Source organism: Carex rostrata, chromosome 6 (genome assembly GCF_964058835.1).
Source record: "Carex rostrata chromosome 6, lpCarRost1.2, whole genome shotgun sequence".
NCBI lineage: Eukaryota > Viridiplantae > Streptophyta > Magnoliopsida > Poales > Cyperaceae > Carex > Carex rostrata.
In genome coordinates, this window is record NC_135923.1 from 2,063,645 (window position 1) to 2,078,706 (window position 15,062).

General features: G+C 33.6%; 3 protein-coding genes across 4 annotated transcripts; 2 read left to right on the plus strand and 1 right to left on the minus strand.

The window, feature by feature from the left end:
- Positions 1 to 337: 337 nt before the first annotated feature.
- LOC144556102 (uncharacterized) lies at positions 338 to 1,903 on the minus strand. 2 transcript variants are annotated; one of them, XM_078304593.1, is made up of 3 exons: positions 1,849 to 1,903; positions 1,686 to 1,812; positions 338 to 872 (listed from the first exon to the last, which is right to left on the minus strand). In XM_078304593.1, exons 1-3 carry the CDS (start codon positions 1,864 to 1,866, stop codon positions 475 to 477), a joined length of 543 nt encoding a protein of 180 aa, XP_078160719.1. In that variant the 5' UTR covers positions 1,867 to 1,903; the 3' UTR covers positions 338 to 474. The 2 variants fall into 2 exon arrangements, with proteins under 2 accessions (XP_078160719.1, XP_078160720.1); XM_078304594.1 differs by lacking the exon at positions 1,849 to 1,903 and having other exon boundaries at positions 1,686 to 1,841.
- Positions 1,904 to 5,056: 3,153 nt separating this feature from the next.
- On the plus strand, positions 5,057 to 8,786 carry LOC144555444 (uncharacterized). Its single transcript, XM_078303774.1, has 10 exons — positions 5,057 to 5,060; positions 5,313 to 5,383; positions 6,029 to 6,088; positions 6,171 to 6,210; positions 6,396 to 6,610; positions 7,129 to 7,215; positions 7,386 to 7,446; positions 7,599 to 7,720; positions 8,278 to 8,369; positions 8,501 to 8,786. Exons 2-10 carry the CDS (start codon positions 5,336 to 5,338, stop codon positions 8,613 to 8,615), a joined length of 840 nt encoding a protein of 279 aa, XP_078159900.1. The 5' UTR covers positions 5,057 to 5,060; positions 5,313 to 5,335; the 3' UTR covers positions 8,616 to 8,786.
- Positions 8,787 to 11,255: 2,469 nt separating this feature from the next.
- Positions 11,256 to 13,529, plus strand: LOC144555245 (late embryogenesis abundant protein D-34-like; the record flags this gene model as incomplete). Its single annotated transcript, XM_078303508.1, has 3 exons — positions 11,256 to 11,513; positions 12,266 to 12,625; positions 13,247 to 13,529. Coding segments are annotated over 3 exons (789 nt in total), but the record flags the coding sequence as incomplete, so codon positions are not given.
- Between the last annotated feature and the right edge of the window lie 1,533 nt (positions 13,530 to 15,062).

Genomic DNA, 15,062 nt, shown 5'->3' on the forward strand with positions numbered 1-15,062 from the left:
TTAAACGAGTTATTCAACTCGAGTTTTTAACGAATGAGTTGTTAGTGAGTTCGTTATCGAGCTGAGTTTGAGCAACTCACGAACCGCGAGCTTTTTGTACAGCCTTACCACTGGTAAAGCAAAATGTTCTACTTGGTAGATTAGAGTAACTCAGACAGGCTCAAGTTGAAATCAAAATGTTCAATTAAAAACAAACCTCTTTGTGAGCCACATAATTCATTCTGTTGCTCCTATATATCCCAAAATGTTCAATACAAACTGTGATGTTATGTTAAATTATAAATGAGGCTCATAATTTGTGCTTTTGTCTTTCCCAATTTATAAAAAAAGAAAAACATTTTAATGAGGAACCACATCTCATAGAAAATAATCATAAATTCTACTTAGTAGATTAGATTACATCACAAAAGTGTAGCAAGATTGAACTCTACTTGTACTTCTACCTCCACCAAGGCTAAAGCATTTGTTTAGAAATTAATCGAACCCAGAATAGACACCATTGTCACGCAAGAGCCTCTTCTCCTCCTCGACATAATTCTTGCCTCTGCTGGCCTGCCCCAAATCCCGCTTTCTCTTCTCCTTTTGCGAGAATGACTCCTTTTCCCTCTCTCTTTTATTTGTATTGACATGGAGCAGTTGTTCTCCCTGCACCAGAGCAGCTCTAGTGCGTTCTCGCTCCTGGTACGACTCCTCAGCTGACCCGTCCTTGTCACCATTTTTTGTTTCGTTTTTTCGGTCTTTTCCCGTGGACCAAGACCAGTCAGCTTCTTTCTCGGGTTCCTTTGGAGGTGGGACTTTAAGCACAGAGGGGCCACCTCGATACCCATGCCGGCTTAAAGCATCAAAAGCAAGCTTCTTTTGTCTTGACATAGCTGCCACATTCATAAAATGTTTTCCGTCATAATATGAAAGACACGTACAATGTATTTTCTTGGTACAGACTTAATTTTTATTAGATATATCTATTTATGTAGGCATTACGGAAATAAATGAAGCCAAATAAAGACCTTTGCCCTTGTAATTTTGGATAGATATATCTATTCTGTCAAGATGTGAATGACACCTGGGACCCACGTGCAGAGGGTATTGGTATGCGCTTCATGTATGCTGTTAAATTTCAGCCTTTCGAATCAGAGTACCTGTAGTGGTTCGGTTGGGGAATTTGGTTGGAATTAGTTTTCTTCTTTCTTATTCCTATAAAATGTCTCATTTTTAGGGATTCATTTTTCCAGAGTTTCAAACTAACAATTCCAAAGTTTTGGTACTAACTAGCTTTATGCAAAACAGAAAAAGAGGTATTAAACCCAAAGCTTTCTTATTCCAAGACATTGTTGAATTAAAATTAAGTTCATTATTCCAGTTTTGGTTATTCCCGTACCTACGGATACCAACCGCAATCTAAACTAATTAGGTATAGTTGATTTGAGAAATTTGCACACGGAATACGGACAAGGAATCGGCTTTAATAGTACCAGAACTAATGAATAAAGACAGGCTTTACTGGTAATAAGCAAAAATGCACAGAAAGAACATTGAAACTAAAAAACCCTAATATACATTCTTTGCTTATTCCCTAGCAAAAATTTTACAATTATCATATACAATAATCAATGGATAGCATACTGAGAAGAAAAAGCTTCAATCTTGGTAAAATAAAAGGGATTGAAATTGTTATGGCCACATACCATCTGATCGAGAACCTTTAGCTGAATTGGGCAGTCCAAACTTATTACCGTTTGTCGCGGCATCTTCGTCAGAATCAGAATCTGACGAATCATTAGATGACACGTCACTAGGCTTCTCCAACTGAGCCTTAGCTGCTCTCTTCATCTCAAAAAAAAACTGAGCCTCAGCTGCTCTCTCCATTACCCTCTTCCCTTTTGTTCTACTACTAACCACAAGGAAAAAATGGCGTCTTCGATTTTCTCCCTGTATTAAGTGAACTATATTGTCTACAGTAACTCAAATTTTGAGTTTCTGTAGAACGAATCCTCACCGTATAATCCGTTTTGGCACGATTATTAAAGCACGGTGCATTACAGTGGACGGTCAAGATATTAAACACAAAATCTAAGGTAGTGCAGAAGAATTGAATTCTGGGGAGGCAAATGGGCCGGATGCAGGTTATAACAGGCCCGGCCCGTCTCATAATAATCCTGCAAGAAATCACATTTAGCTCTAGCTAATGGTGGGCTAAACGAATCACGTAGATTACAGAATTATAATTAGACTTCCTAATTTATAAGAGTGAGGTTATAATATTTTTCAAAATGCGGCTGAATTTATATCAGATCTTCAATTTTTAAAATTTAAATAGTCCATCTGGACTGTTCAACACATTTTTCATATAAAAATATATTAAAGACCAAATTTAAATATTACTTTCAGAAACTTTTGACTATTTTTAAGTAGGTAGAAAATCAGTACTTGCGGAACATGTTGAACGGTTCAGATTAACTGTTTAGAATTTAAAACCGAAAATATAAATACATAGCATAGAACGACCGCTTGTGTTAAAAGTTTCCAATAAATCCATGCCAAAAATTTCTAAATCATATATGGATATTAAGGAAACCTATAAATAATTCAAAAGGTATTTAAGTGTTGGTCGTGTTTAGGGGTGTCAACGGATACGATGCAAATCAGATGGAGACATTTTCATATCCTTATCTATTATGATAATTAAAAAAAGAAATTTATCCTTATTCAATTTTTTGAATACAGTACAGTAAACAAATAAAAAAAATACCATTGACATCTCAATCAATACTTTCAATAAAATATTTTTCAAAATAAAAAAATAATAATGAATATAACTAATTTGTATTATATAAATTTATTTAAATACAAAACTTTAATTAATCGTATAACATCCTCATACAAATATATATCTATATACATAATTTTATTTTTAAAAATATATTATAGGATAATATATAAGATAACGAAAAAAGACCGTTATTTTTATCCCTACTCAATAAGCTCACTAAAAATATTTTAGTTTTATTTGTCTTTTCATATTCGAATGGATCGGATAAACGGATAAAAGAGTGTCATTGACACCCATATTAGTGTTTATATCGGGAGAATTGACAAAATGACCTACCTTCATAAAAAATCGGACAAAACACCCTATGTCTAAATTGTTTGACAAAATAACCCTGTGGGGTCTACACATGTAAAAATTTTGAAACCGAATCGTCTGCCCCCAGAGTCTCTGCGGGGTGGAACCAGTTATTGTTTAAGAGTTTAACTATTGTTACTGTTTTTAAATGGACCCCACCCGCAGAGACTCTGGGGGCAGATGATTCGGTCTCAAAATTTTTATCCTTCCCTCAATTTACTTCCATTTTTTTTTAAATCTTTCCTTGTCTCTTGACCTTCCTAGAAAATTTTGATCTGTCTATGTTAAAGAACACCGCCTCTTGACTTTCCTCCATTCTCTATTCCCCTAGCTCGACTCCGCCCACTGTCTCTTCTCCGAACATCTCTCTTCGCCTCATCAAGTTTGCTTCTATGGTTCAACTCTGTCCTCAACAGAGGTACTCCGTTCCCCCTCTTTGGTTCAATATTTTTTCATTGTTAGATGATTAAATAGATGTTGCAGTCCGATTCCATTTAGTTCTCGTACTTAATTTGCTAGAAATTTCTTTTAACTACAAAATTTTTCTCCTCATGATAAAATTATCTAACCCCTGCCCCAAAAGAAAAAATAAAAAAGGCAAGTTTTGCCCTGCGAAACGAAAGGGAGATAAAAAAGTCAGACAATGAGACAATCCACTCAAATTCAAGCATGAGTTTTTTTTTTTTAATCAATTTTGGGAGCCTATATGTAGTAATTTAGAAAACTTAATAAAAATACATAATGATAAATTGGTGTTCAAATGGTCCAGTGAATGATGAAATATTTATAAATATATTTTTTGTCGAGTCTGAGATTAATATTTTGATTTTTTTTTTATTAAGAATGGTTGGAGATTTGTTATCATGGTTAACTAACTCGTTTTAATAATTTATTCGGCTTTTAATCATAGCTTTTATTTTCCACCACCAAAAGTTAATAAATATAAAAAATTACATCTATTTGTTTTTTTTTAATTACTTACATAATTCATACGAAGTATTTCTAATTGGTTTTTTTTTGTTTGCATATAGAACCATATAGAACCATGGATGATTCGCTTGACCAATTCAAAAATTTACTACAGAATAACATTCTGTTGGATGATGTAAATGTTACTCTCACAAATTAGTTAAATAATTGCATATGAATTTATTTGTTCTTTCTTCAAATAAAAATTATATATGGTAATATTAAACTATATGGGTGAGGAATATTTTATTTCTCAAAAGTCAAAACCATATATTCGGAGATGAGGTTTATGATATGGAATATATTATATAGATAGTAATAAATATGTTTAGGAGTTAAATAAAAACTAGAGTAAATGGGAGAGAAGTAGAGGAGAGGGAGAGGAAAGGAAAATATGGGACCCACAAGGTTATTTTGTCAAAAGATTTATAGGAAAGGCATTTTATTTGAACTTTTTCAAATGTAGGTTAATTTGTCAAATTTCCCGTTTATATCGGGTAAATATTGGATGCGAATTTCACAAATAGGTTCAGACACGTCGGTTTCCGGGAGGGGATCTTAGACGAATTCGTATCCTCTGAGATATCTCAAACTTTGCGTGACTTTTTGGAAAATCCCAATCGTTTAAATACGTTCTACACAAATCTCGAAGCACACATAATACTGACCCCTACATCATCCCCGAATAGACACCGGACACGTCAGTCACGCAAAAGTTGAGATATCTCAGAGGATACGCACTCATCTTAGACACGTCGACGCAAGGAGAACAATCCAATGACAAGTTGCCACGTGCGTCGCTATGACAACGTGAGATACCATTATCTCGCCTTTAAAAAGAAGAATCCGCTTTAATCCATCCGTCCATTATCCGACCCGAATCGAATCGAACGGTGCTCGCACTAATTTCCTTCCCGAAGCAGGATTTAATTATTATTTAATACAGGCTTCGACCATAGAAATCAAGCTAGGAGAGGTATCTAGATCCCCTACAGTATTGCAAATTTTGTCGTTATATCAGAAACGTCCGATCAGAAATTAGGCCAATCCTGCCCCTTGTTTTATTCGTCTCAAGACAGATCCAACGGTTTAGATTCAAAATCAAAATGTGGGCTACTTTAGGGCAACCGAATTTGAGGTATCTAATGGCGCCTGTTTAAGAAATTATTTTATTGAGAGAGATAGAGAGACGAGAAGACGAGAGAAGGGAAGTCAAGAAAGAGAGAGAGGGAGAGAGAAGCCATGGCAGCGCCCTTCTTCTCCACGCCTTTCCAGTCTTATGTGTATCAGGTGCCTGATTGTCTGTACTTTTTTTATCGAATCAGAGTTTGATCTGTCCCTTTTCGTACGAACTTTTGGTACCTGGATTGGAAGTCCACGGATCTGGATATATTTAGTAAATTCATGGCTGTTTCTGATTTACTGCAACTTCTGAGCTAAATTTTGTAAACCTGCTTTAATTTTTCGACATCTGTTGAATTTATGATTCAATCTGAAATTTGGTATGGCTTCTCCGATCAATCTAGTTTGCTATCTGAAGTGTGGTTGATTTAACCTCATAATTGATGTGCAAAGAAAGCAGCACCAAAATATATGTATTCGACAAATCAGTTCTCTTCAGTTATTAGGGGATTAGCAAAAATTGAGATTAAGGCCTTATTTTATTTTTATTATTTGAGAAGTGATGCTTTGGAATAATTACTTGGACAGAGTGTTGCTTCTCTTTGTGAGATAAAACTAGTTCTTATATTAAGACTGAACTAGCTATGGCATCAAACTTGCTCTTTTCTGTTCATGACTAGAAAATTCCATTTGTGGATCTTTTTTCTTTTAATTCTAACTTATTTATCAAAAAATTAAATATAAATATTTATTTAAACATCACATTATTCATGTAGTGTTTGCTTCTTTCTTTCTTTTTATGTTTGATACCAGAGCCAACAGTCAACCGTCACTGCCTTTCAGATACTCGGCGGAGACTCTCAGATTGTTCAGGTATTATGAATAGATACCTGAATCAAAATTCAAGCTAATTAATTACAGTTTTGTTTAAATGTGATTCGGGCTTGTTTTTCAGATAATGCTAAGACCGGGGGAGAAGGTAACATCGAGACCAGGTAGGCCTTGATCGTAGGTGCTTTAACCAGTTTCATGAATTTAAACTACGCGTCTTTGCGTTTGTAAATAATTCCCGATATTTTCCTTACACAAGCAATAGAAAGCACTAATTAAATTACAAAAGAGGACGGAAGCTAAAAGCTAAAGCAGTGAATAATTTGTTGAAATGTGAAAACTTTATCAGGCAGTGTGTGCTACATGTCGGGGCCGGTTAAAATGGAGAATGTATATGTCGGGGAAAACGACGGTGGTTTGTGGCAGTGGCTTTTTGGACGAAGCATTTCTAGTGTGGTTTTACTAAATCAAGAAAGTGACGGTTTTGTCGCCATAGCCCCTCCGTCTCCTTCTAGGGTTCTTCCAATTGACCTCTCTAATTTCAATGGAGAAATCCTCTGCCAGGTATGTAGTACGGCTATTTTTTTTATTCTTGTCTATTTGTATGGTTTTCAGGTTAGTGAATCTTCATCATAAAACCTTGGTACAAGTAGAAAAAATAATGTGGAGGCGCCTCAGTTAATTTTGTCAGTATTCTTAGTATATATGTACATCTCCACATAAAAGCATGATGAGCTTATTTGGCATGGCTTTACTTTGGGACACCGTTAGGCTGAAAAGACTATCTATGGAAAGTTATTATTATTATTCTGAAAATCGCAAAATTTTTGGGGGAATTTGCGAAAGAGCCTTTTGCGAAACTAAATAAATAAAGGATCAATTATAGTGAATACCTATGCCGTTCCAGTCAAAGTCAGTTGCTGGTACTGTACCATCGTATTATTGCCTTAAGCTCGTGTTCTTTTGCATACAGTGTGAATTCAAGATTTTGTTATTTCTATTATTAATATTTTTGTGTTTTTATTGCATCAATTGAACATACAAATAGCATAAGAAAAGAACTTCTTTTCTGTGATTTGCAGCCAGATGCGTTTCTTTGCTCAGTAAATGAAGTGACAGTATCAAGTTCCATTGATCCAAGAGCACGTAATGTTGAGATTGGTGCTGAGGTGTTTCTCCTTTCTTTATTATCTTTTAGTTCTGACTTATTAATGCGTAGACTTCCAAAAAGATACTTTTGTAAGATACTTCTCACATGTTTGCGCTTCGAGACTTAAAGGGCTACATGTAGGATATGCAGATGAAACCCTAGTTTTGACGTTATTTGCTACTTTTCCAGGTTATCCTTAAACAAAAATTGAAGGGTCAAGGCATGGCTTTTCTTGTAGGTGGCGGTTGTGGTAAGAACTCTTTAACCTTCTCCTTTTTCATTTGTCTCTTTCTAGGAGAAATTAAAACCAAAAAGTAGAAAGAGAAGTGACAACTGTAATGGCTTGCTGCTATAGGATTAGTGAAACATATCTAATTTATTTTTACTTTTTTTTTGGGTCAGTGGTACAGAAAATTCTGGGAGTTGGCGAGACTTTATCTGTTGATGCGCCTAGCATTGTAGCTGCAACAAGTACTATCAGCTTCCAATTGAAGAACTCCAATCCGATGCGACGAGCATTTGGGGTCAGTTAAATATAGAGATTTACCCCTATTAATGTACTATTAATGTGACGAGTGAGGCTACTCATATCACAATTTTCAAAGTCCAAACAGTCGATATGAACCATTCAACATGATCTTCTTATGAAAATGTACTTGTAGACTAAATTTTACATTTTTTTTTGAAAATTTTGTACTAATTTTTTAAATAGGTAGAAAATCACTTGATTAATTCTAGGCCATTCAAAAACAGTGGTTTTCTATCTATCTAAAAAAAATAGTAAAATATTCTAAAAATATAAAATTTGCCGGCAAGTACATTTTCATGTGGAGATCATGTTCCGATTCGGATCAACTATTTGAACTTAGAAATTTGTGATATGAATTCATAGTATGGGTCGATGCATAATGTGAATATTACCATAGCCTCACTCTAATGTGATTAAGCTTTAAATCCAACTAATCTTCAACTAAATTAAACCCTTTCTATCCTCCACCAACCCAAATTTGCATAAATGTAGCGCAATTTTGAAACTCCTGGTAAAATTGGGAAATTGAGAAGGAAATGCATTTTTTTGTAGGGGGATAATCAACTGATGGCAACTCTTACTGGTCCTGGTGTCGTTTTCATCCAAAGCCTACCCTTTCATCGCCTTTCTCAGCGTATAGCCAGGTATATATTACTAAAAAAAAGAAAAAAGGGTTACTGACTTACTGCGTAATGACAGAAAAGTAAATAATCAAATGTGCTATTGTTGTGATTTTAACTGAGAAATTCCTTTTGCACCTTTGAATGAATTGTAGAACGGTTGCTTCGCCAAGCTTGAGGGATAATCCAAAGTTCATCGTACAAATCGCAATATTCTTCTTTCTTGCCTATGTCATGATTGTATCTTCAATAATTTTAACAGATGTTTAGTTCAAATTTTCAATTTGAATCTGTTGTGTGCCATATTTTTTTTGTTTTGGGATACAAATTTTCAATTATAGGATTAGGTTTAGCATTGTCCTTTGTAGATGCTGCCTTTAAAAAAAAATGGGGACTTGTTTAAACGGTTAGTCCTGCAAATGAAAAGATCCATTTGGTGCTTACATCCCAAATTAGTTGATACAGAGTTTACCATGAACTAATGTTTGAATCACCACTGATTTTTCATTTTGTATTTAAATGAAATGTTTCTATAATTCTAGTCACTAAGCTTTATTTTAGCATACTGTTTTCTTTCAATCGACTCTCTTTGTTATATATTCTTTGATTGTTCATCATTTTCAGCATATCTGGGAAGGGATTGCTTTGGACAAAATCCTCATCCAAAGCTAAACTTAAACGTCTGATTTGCATTGAAATTCGTGCAAATATATTTAAAACTTAATAAATTTAAATGACTCTTTGAATCTAAATGTTTGTAGGAATTTTGATGCAAATCAGACAATTTAAGTCTTCGTTTGGAAAAAACCTTCACCCATTCTTTGAGCATTTATCACTTTCTAATCCTGATAATTTCTTAAACATTCAAGCATCCTTGCACAACAATAAAAAAAAAATACATGTTCTTAAAATAGGTATATACATATTTTGAATGACGGATAAAAATACATGTTGTTAAAATAGTTTCATTTAATCAGAAAGAAATAGTTGAATAGTGCTATTCTGAACCGTCCAGACTTGACATTGGAATCACCGCTTTTGCTTTAATAATCGTGCAATATATTTTGTAATAAAATTTGTCGATTTTATTTTTTTAATTACAAAATGTTCTTAACAAGATTAATTCGAATTCTCTAACGTGTATTTTTTTTGTTTTCTTTTTTCTAAATTGTTCGTTCGTTGTTTAAATGTAGGATGAGTTTATATTAAACATCTGTTGCATTATTTTGATGGTTGCATATTTTATTTATCAAATGAACCCGAAAAATTTACAATATTAATTTAAAAAAAACATAATAATTATTTATTCTCTTTAAATTAGGTATCTCTTTGTGCGGCCAGAACGATTTTTTTTTGTAATTCGTTTCATTATTTTGAACATAACAAGTTCAATATAAAATTCCTTTCAACGTTATAATATGGTTCTAATTTTTTTTTTTAAATTTGCACCAAACAAGTAATATAAGGCTCTTAATTTTAACATAATTAAAATAAACAATATGATGTGTTTTTTCAGTAATTTAGGTTTTAGTCATTTTTTTCTCTATAATTTGATTGACCAAACCAAATTTATTGTTCAATCATTTTTGTAAATTTTATTCTTATGATCTATAAAATTTATGTTTATATCATCAATAGATAGAAACTCTACTCCAGTCTCCATATCAAATTACAAGTCTCGCTACTTTTTTATCTTGATAATTAAAATGATAATAATTATATTTATATTATAATTTTACTTTGACTTAACAAACATTTTTTTAACAATCAAATAGATGGTTGTTTCTATTTGAATATTTATTGAGACTAAATTAATAGTTTGATTCCAGTAATTTTTTTAAAGTTGTAGTGTGATTTGATTACTAAAAATTCAGCTGAATTATTGTTTTGGTCTAACAAAAATAATGTATAAATTAATTTATATTTAAATTAAAATTTATAAAATCGAACACAGTTTCATGACTGCAACAAATTAAATCAAATCAAACTTAACCCAGTTTGAGTTCAAGTTCGAATCAATTTCAAACTGAACTGATTCAAAATTGAAGTAGGGATTGAACTAAAAAGAAGAGTTCGAGTTTAATTCGGTGCGATTCGAATCAGTTCTAAACCAAACTAGTTAAAAATTGAAGTAGGGTTTAGAACTAAAAAAAGAGTTTCGAACCAAATCAGACTCAGTTCGAGTTCATTTCAAACCAATTTCAAACTAAACTGAGTTTGATTTGTTTCAGAACCGAACTAATTTGATTCGTTTCGAGCCGATTTTTTTCAAATTAAACTCAATCAAATCATGAGCTATGAGGTTTTTGTGCACCCCTGATTTCATCCATCATCACATAAAAAAAAAAATCAATACTATTTTCAATAAATTTTTCTAATTTTTAAAAATAAAAGAAAATTGCATGTAGAGCTGATGTAAATCAAGTGAAAAATAAATAAATAAATACACCGTGAAGAATTCTAGAAGTAAAGAGAATCTTCCAAGCGGCACAGTCACAGAAAAGACCGCATAGATATTAGCATGAATTCATATCCTCTGCATTAACTCAAAATAATTTTATTTTGAATTAATAAATCTTGACCATCCAATATATTTTAAGATTCGTGCAGACTAAATTCGCACTAATATTAAAAACCTCTATATCATAAATAGAGACTGAATTAACTCCGTTTAAAATCAGACGGTTGAGATTCATTAACTCAGAGATTCATTTTTGAGTTAATGCAGAGAACACGCATTACCGACTAATTACTGACCTCACAACGTGTTCCTCTTGTAGCCCTCCACGTGTCACAGGACCCCATGATCTGTCCGACTGTCCCTATCCCCACCTCTCTTCCTCAACATATTATCCAAAGAGATCGACACCATAAAAAGGGCAAGGAAATATATAGGAAAATAAACCATAAAAGGAAAAGAAATTAAGAAAAATCACGAGCCAAGATCAACCAACGAGAAATCAGGAAGAACAGCAACAGCAGGAGCAGCACGACTTGTCGCCGCATGATGTGGCACGTAACGAGGTGTTGAGAGAGACCCAAAATGAGCATGCCGGAGTCGACGCCGACCATGATTCCGATACCGATTTATCGGAGGACAATGGTGTGACTATCACTGAGACCTTTATTCCGGGTGGTCGGATCATTACCGAATTTGTTGCCAGACAGGTATATATATATGGCATTTATAAATGTAAATAATATATGAGGAGGAATTCGATTATCACAATTTTGAGTTACCACAACTATTTTTTATATTTTCAAAGTTCAAATCGTCGATCAAAACCGTTCAACATGATTTCCACAATAAAATGTGCTTACAGATTAAATTTTATATTTTTCTGATTTTTTTTACTGTTTATTAACTATTTTACAAAAAATAGTCAAATTCAGATCATTGAATTTTGTAACCATCTTAATAAATAATTAAATAGTTTAAAAAAAAATGTAAAATTTGATCTCCAACCACATATTATTGTGAAAATCAACCACATATTATTGTGAAAATCATGTTGAACGATTTGGATCGACGAATTGAATTTTGAAAATGTAAAAAATAGTTGTGGTAAGTTTGTGGCAACTCAAAATTGTGGTAATCGGATCCCTCCTCATAATATATATATGGAGATTATTTTTAAATCTTAGTCTCATAGAGCAACGGGTATGTTAAACAATAAACAAATTTAAGAGTTTATTAAATAATACCATACTTAATTAGCTTATATACACTTGAGCATCTCTCACACAGGTTTTCATTTTTTTAGATTTGGATTATTGTATTAATTTCTTCCATCTAATCAAGAAGCTTAATTTATGAATTTTTTTTCTAGATAGATTAATTTTGGTGATGTTTTCTAGAGAGCAATCTCATTAGAAACAATCACATGTTCAACTTAACTGATGAGCTTTGATTTAATCAGGTCATCAGTCAGCACATTGCACATGGACTGGGCAATGCCAGTACAACCGGTTCAGGAGGAGGTTACCGAGGTGGCCTTGACAGTCAAGATGGGGATGGCAATGGCGGCATTGACAATAGTGGAAATGTGGACCCGATAAAAATTACAATAGGCGAGGCGTTGGAAGCAGCAGGAAATACTTTGCACGACAAGCCGGTGGAGCAGAGTGACGCGGCAGCCATCCAAGCCGCAGAGGCACAGGCTATCGGACTCAATGTAACAATGCCTCTAGGCATTGCTGTGCATGCCCAATCTGCGGCCGATGCCAACCTCTGGGCAACCAGAGATGAAGACAAGACCAAGCTCAGCGACGTGCTCTCGGTAATTGCCCAAATTAATTTAATTACATTGTGAGTCCTTTTCAAACAATTTTCAAAAAGGGTAAAAATTGGTCCCCAAACACATTTTAATATGGATATCAAATTAAACCGTTTGGATCGGTTGTTTGAAAATAAAAACTAACGATTTATAGTTGTACAAGAGCATCTATACATTGCAATGCACCTCTCTCTCTATATAGAGAGAGAGAGAGAGTGTGTGGCTAATATCAAAACGTTTGCACCACGCCTCCCGTGCAACCAAGTCATTTTTCGATTTTTAAAGTTCAAATGATCAATCCGAACCGTTAGATGTGTTCTCCATATTAAAATGTGCTTGGAGACCAAATTTTATATTTTTTGAAATTTTTTTACTATTTATTAAGCCACTTTGAAAATCGCTGATCCAACGGTGGCTTAACCAAACAGTAAAATTAATCAACCAATGCATCTGGTTGACATTTTCTGTCCCATTCTTAATTTGTGACATAGCAAATTAATCAATTTTATTGTTGTTATCATTCTTTACTCTGTTCTTATTTAAACCTTCTAACTCCACATGTGTTGAACTGAACATGTTAATATAATTCATGCATGTGATATGATGTGATTTGATTTTGAGCAGGATGCGGCGGGCAAGCTTGCGGCCGACAAACCTGTGGAGAGGGATGATGCGGCGAGGGTGGTCAGAGCAGAGATCAGTAACAAGGAAAATGCCAGGACGACACGGACTGGAGTTGCGGCGACGATGGCAGCCGCTGCTCGCCTCAATGAAGGCATTGAAAAAACAATCTGAATGTTTTTGGCTGTTGGATTTTGTGTGTATGTATAAATAGTTATATATGGTACTAGCTAAGATTGAAGTTTTTCTCTCTGTTATTTTGGAAACAAATATATTAAAAATATTGTCTAGAATAATGATTTATTAACAATTCATTCAAAAGCATATATAAACTTATTAATTAACAACTAATTTAAATAATAGGCATGATAGTGACTAATGCACTACTTTATTTGAACATGCTCAGAATTGCTCAAAAGGTGTAACTGTCAAAGTTTGCTTGGTCTGGTAACGACTATAGGATGGAATATTACACAATTTTATTTTTTATTAGATAAACTGCGACAAATAATTCGAATTAATAATTTTCAGGTTGGATTTTTCGTGGCTGCAAGAAAAATTAAAATATTTTTGTGTGTTATTGAAAAAAATTAAAAATATTTTGTATCTGAACTATTATTTTCTTCTTAAAACAAGATCCAGTCAGACCCAGCGAGCCAGCTCGTCAGCTCGCGAGCTAGTTCGGGCTGGCTTGTCATGAGTTCAAGCTTAGGTTTTAGCTTGGATGCCCTAGGTCCGGCTTGCTCGGCTGTAGTTCGGTCCAGAATTGACAAACTGAGCTAGGACCTAGCTCGGACCGAGCCAACTCGTTGACACTCCTAGCTGTGATTAACTTTTGACAAAAATAATACGGTAACAATATGGAACAAGGCACAAAACGATTATGGAATGCCGATCATGATTTGGTACGAGATCGTTCAATTTCTTATCATTTTATGTATGCTGATAAAATTGTGACTATGTGATTATTTGTGTGATGTAAATAATTTCTTATCATTTTGATCACGATACGTGAAAAAATAACTTAATTATATTATGACACGACATGTTGTGGATTTTTCCACCCTAGGTAAAAATTTTGGCTCCAATTCTCATTAATTGAGATTCAAATTAAAATTTGAATTGTTGAATGTGATATGAACACTAAAATTAAGTTTTTTATGATCTTGGAGTTTTATCTAATATATTTTCATATGGGAAAATAATGTTATTTAACAGTCAAAACAATATAATTTTTGAATCCTTCAATTGAGTTTGGTTATTGACCTTTCAAAATTGTTCATTTAGTTGTACACTTGAACCAATATCTCTTATCAACGTCATTTAATTTCAGTCACAAACTACCATTTATGGAGGGAAATAAATGAGCAAACAAGTTCAAATTTAAAAATAATGGAATAACAAGTTACCTAAACACATCATTCTTTCCCTCCTTAACTTGTTTTGAACTATTGATGTGATATTGTCATCATCAAGTATATTCGCTTGTTCACCCCACACTTTTTCAAATTTTATAGAAGCCCACTGTTTTTATCAAATTATTTTCCAACATATGTTGGCTCTATCGATTTGTTCCTAGCACTTATATATATACCCAAAAAAAATAAACCAAAAATTCTAAATTTTTTAGATTTCGAAAAATACTAGGGCCTCCAAGTCAATCTACGACCCCATTCTTAGGGGTAGGGGTGTTCATCGGTTCGGTTCGGTTTCAACCGAAGCGAACTAGGCAAACCAAAGTTATAATTCGGTTTTAAAAATAGAACCGAACCGAACCGAACTGAACCGAACCGAACCAAAGTTTTATTTCAGTTTGGTC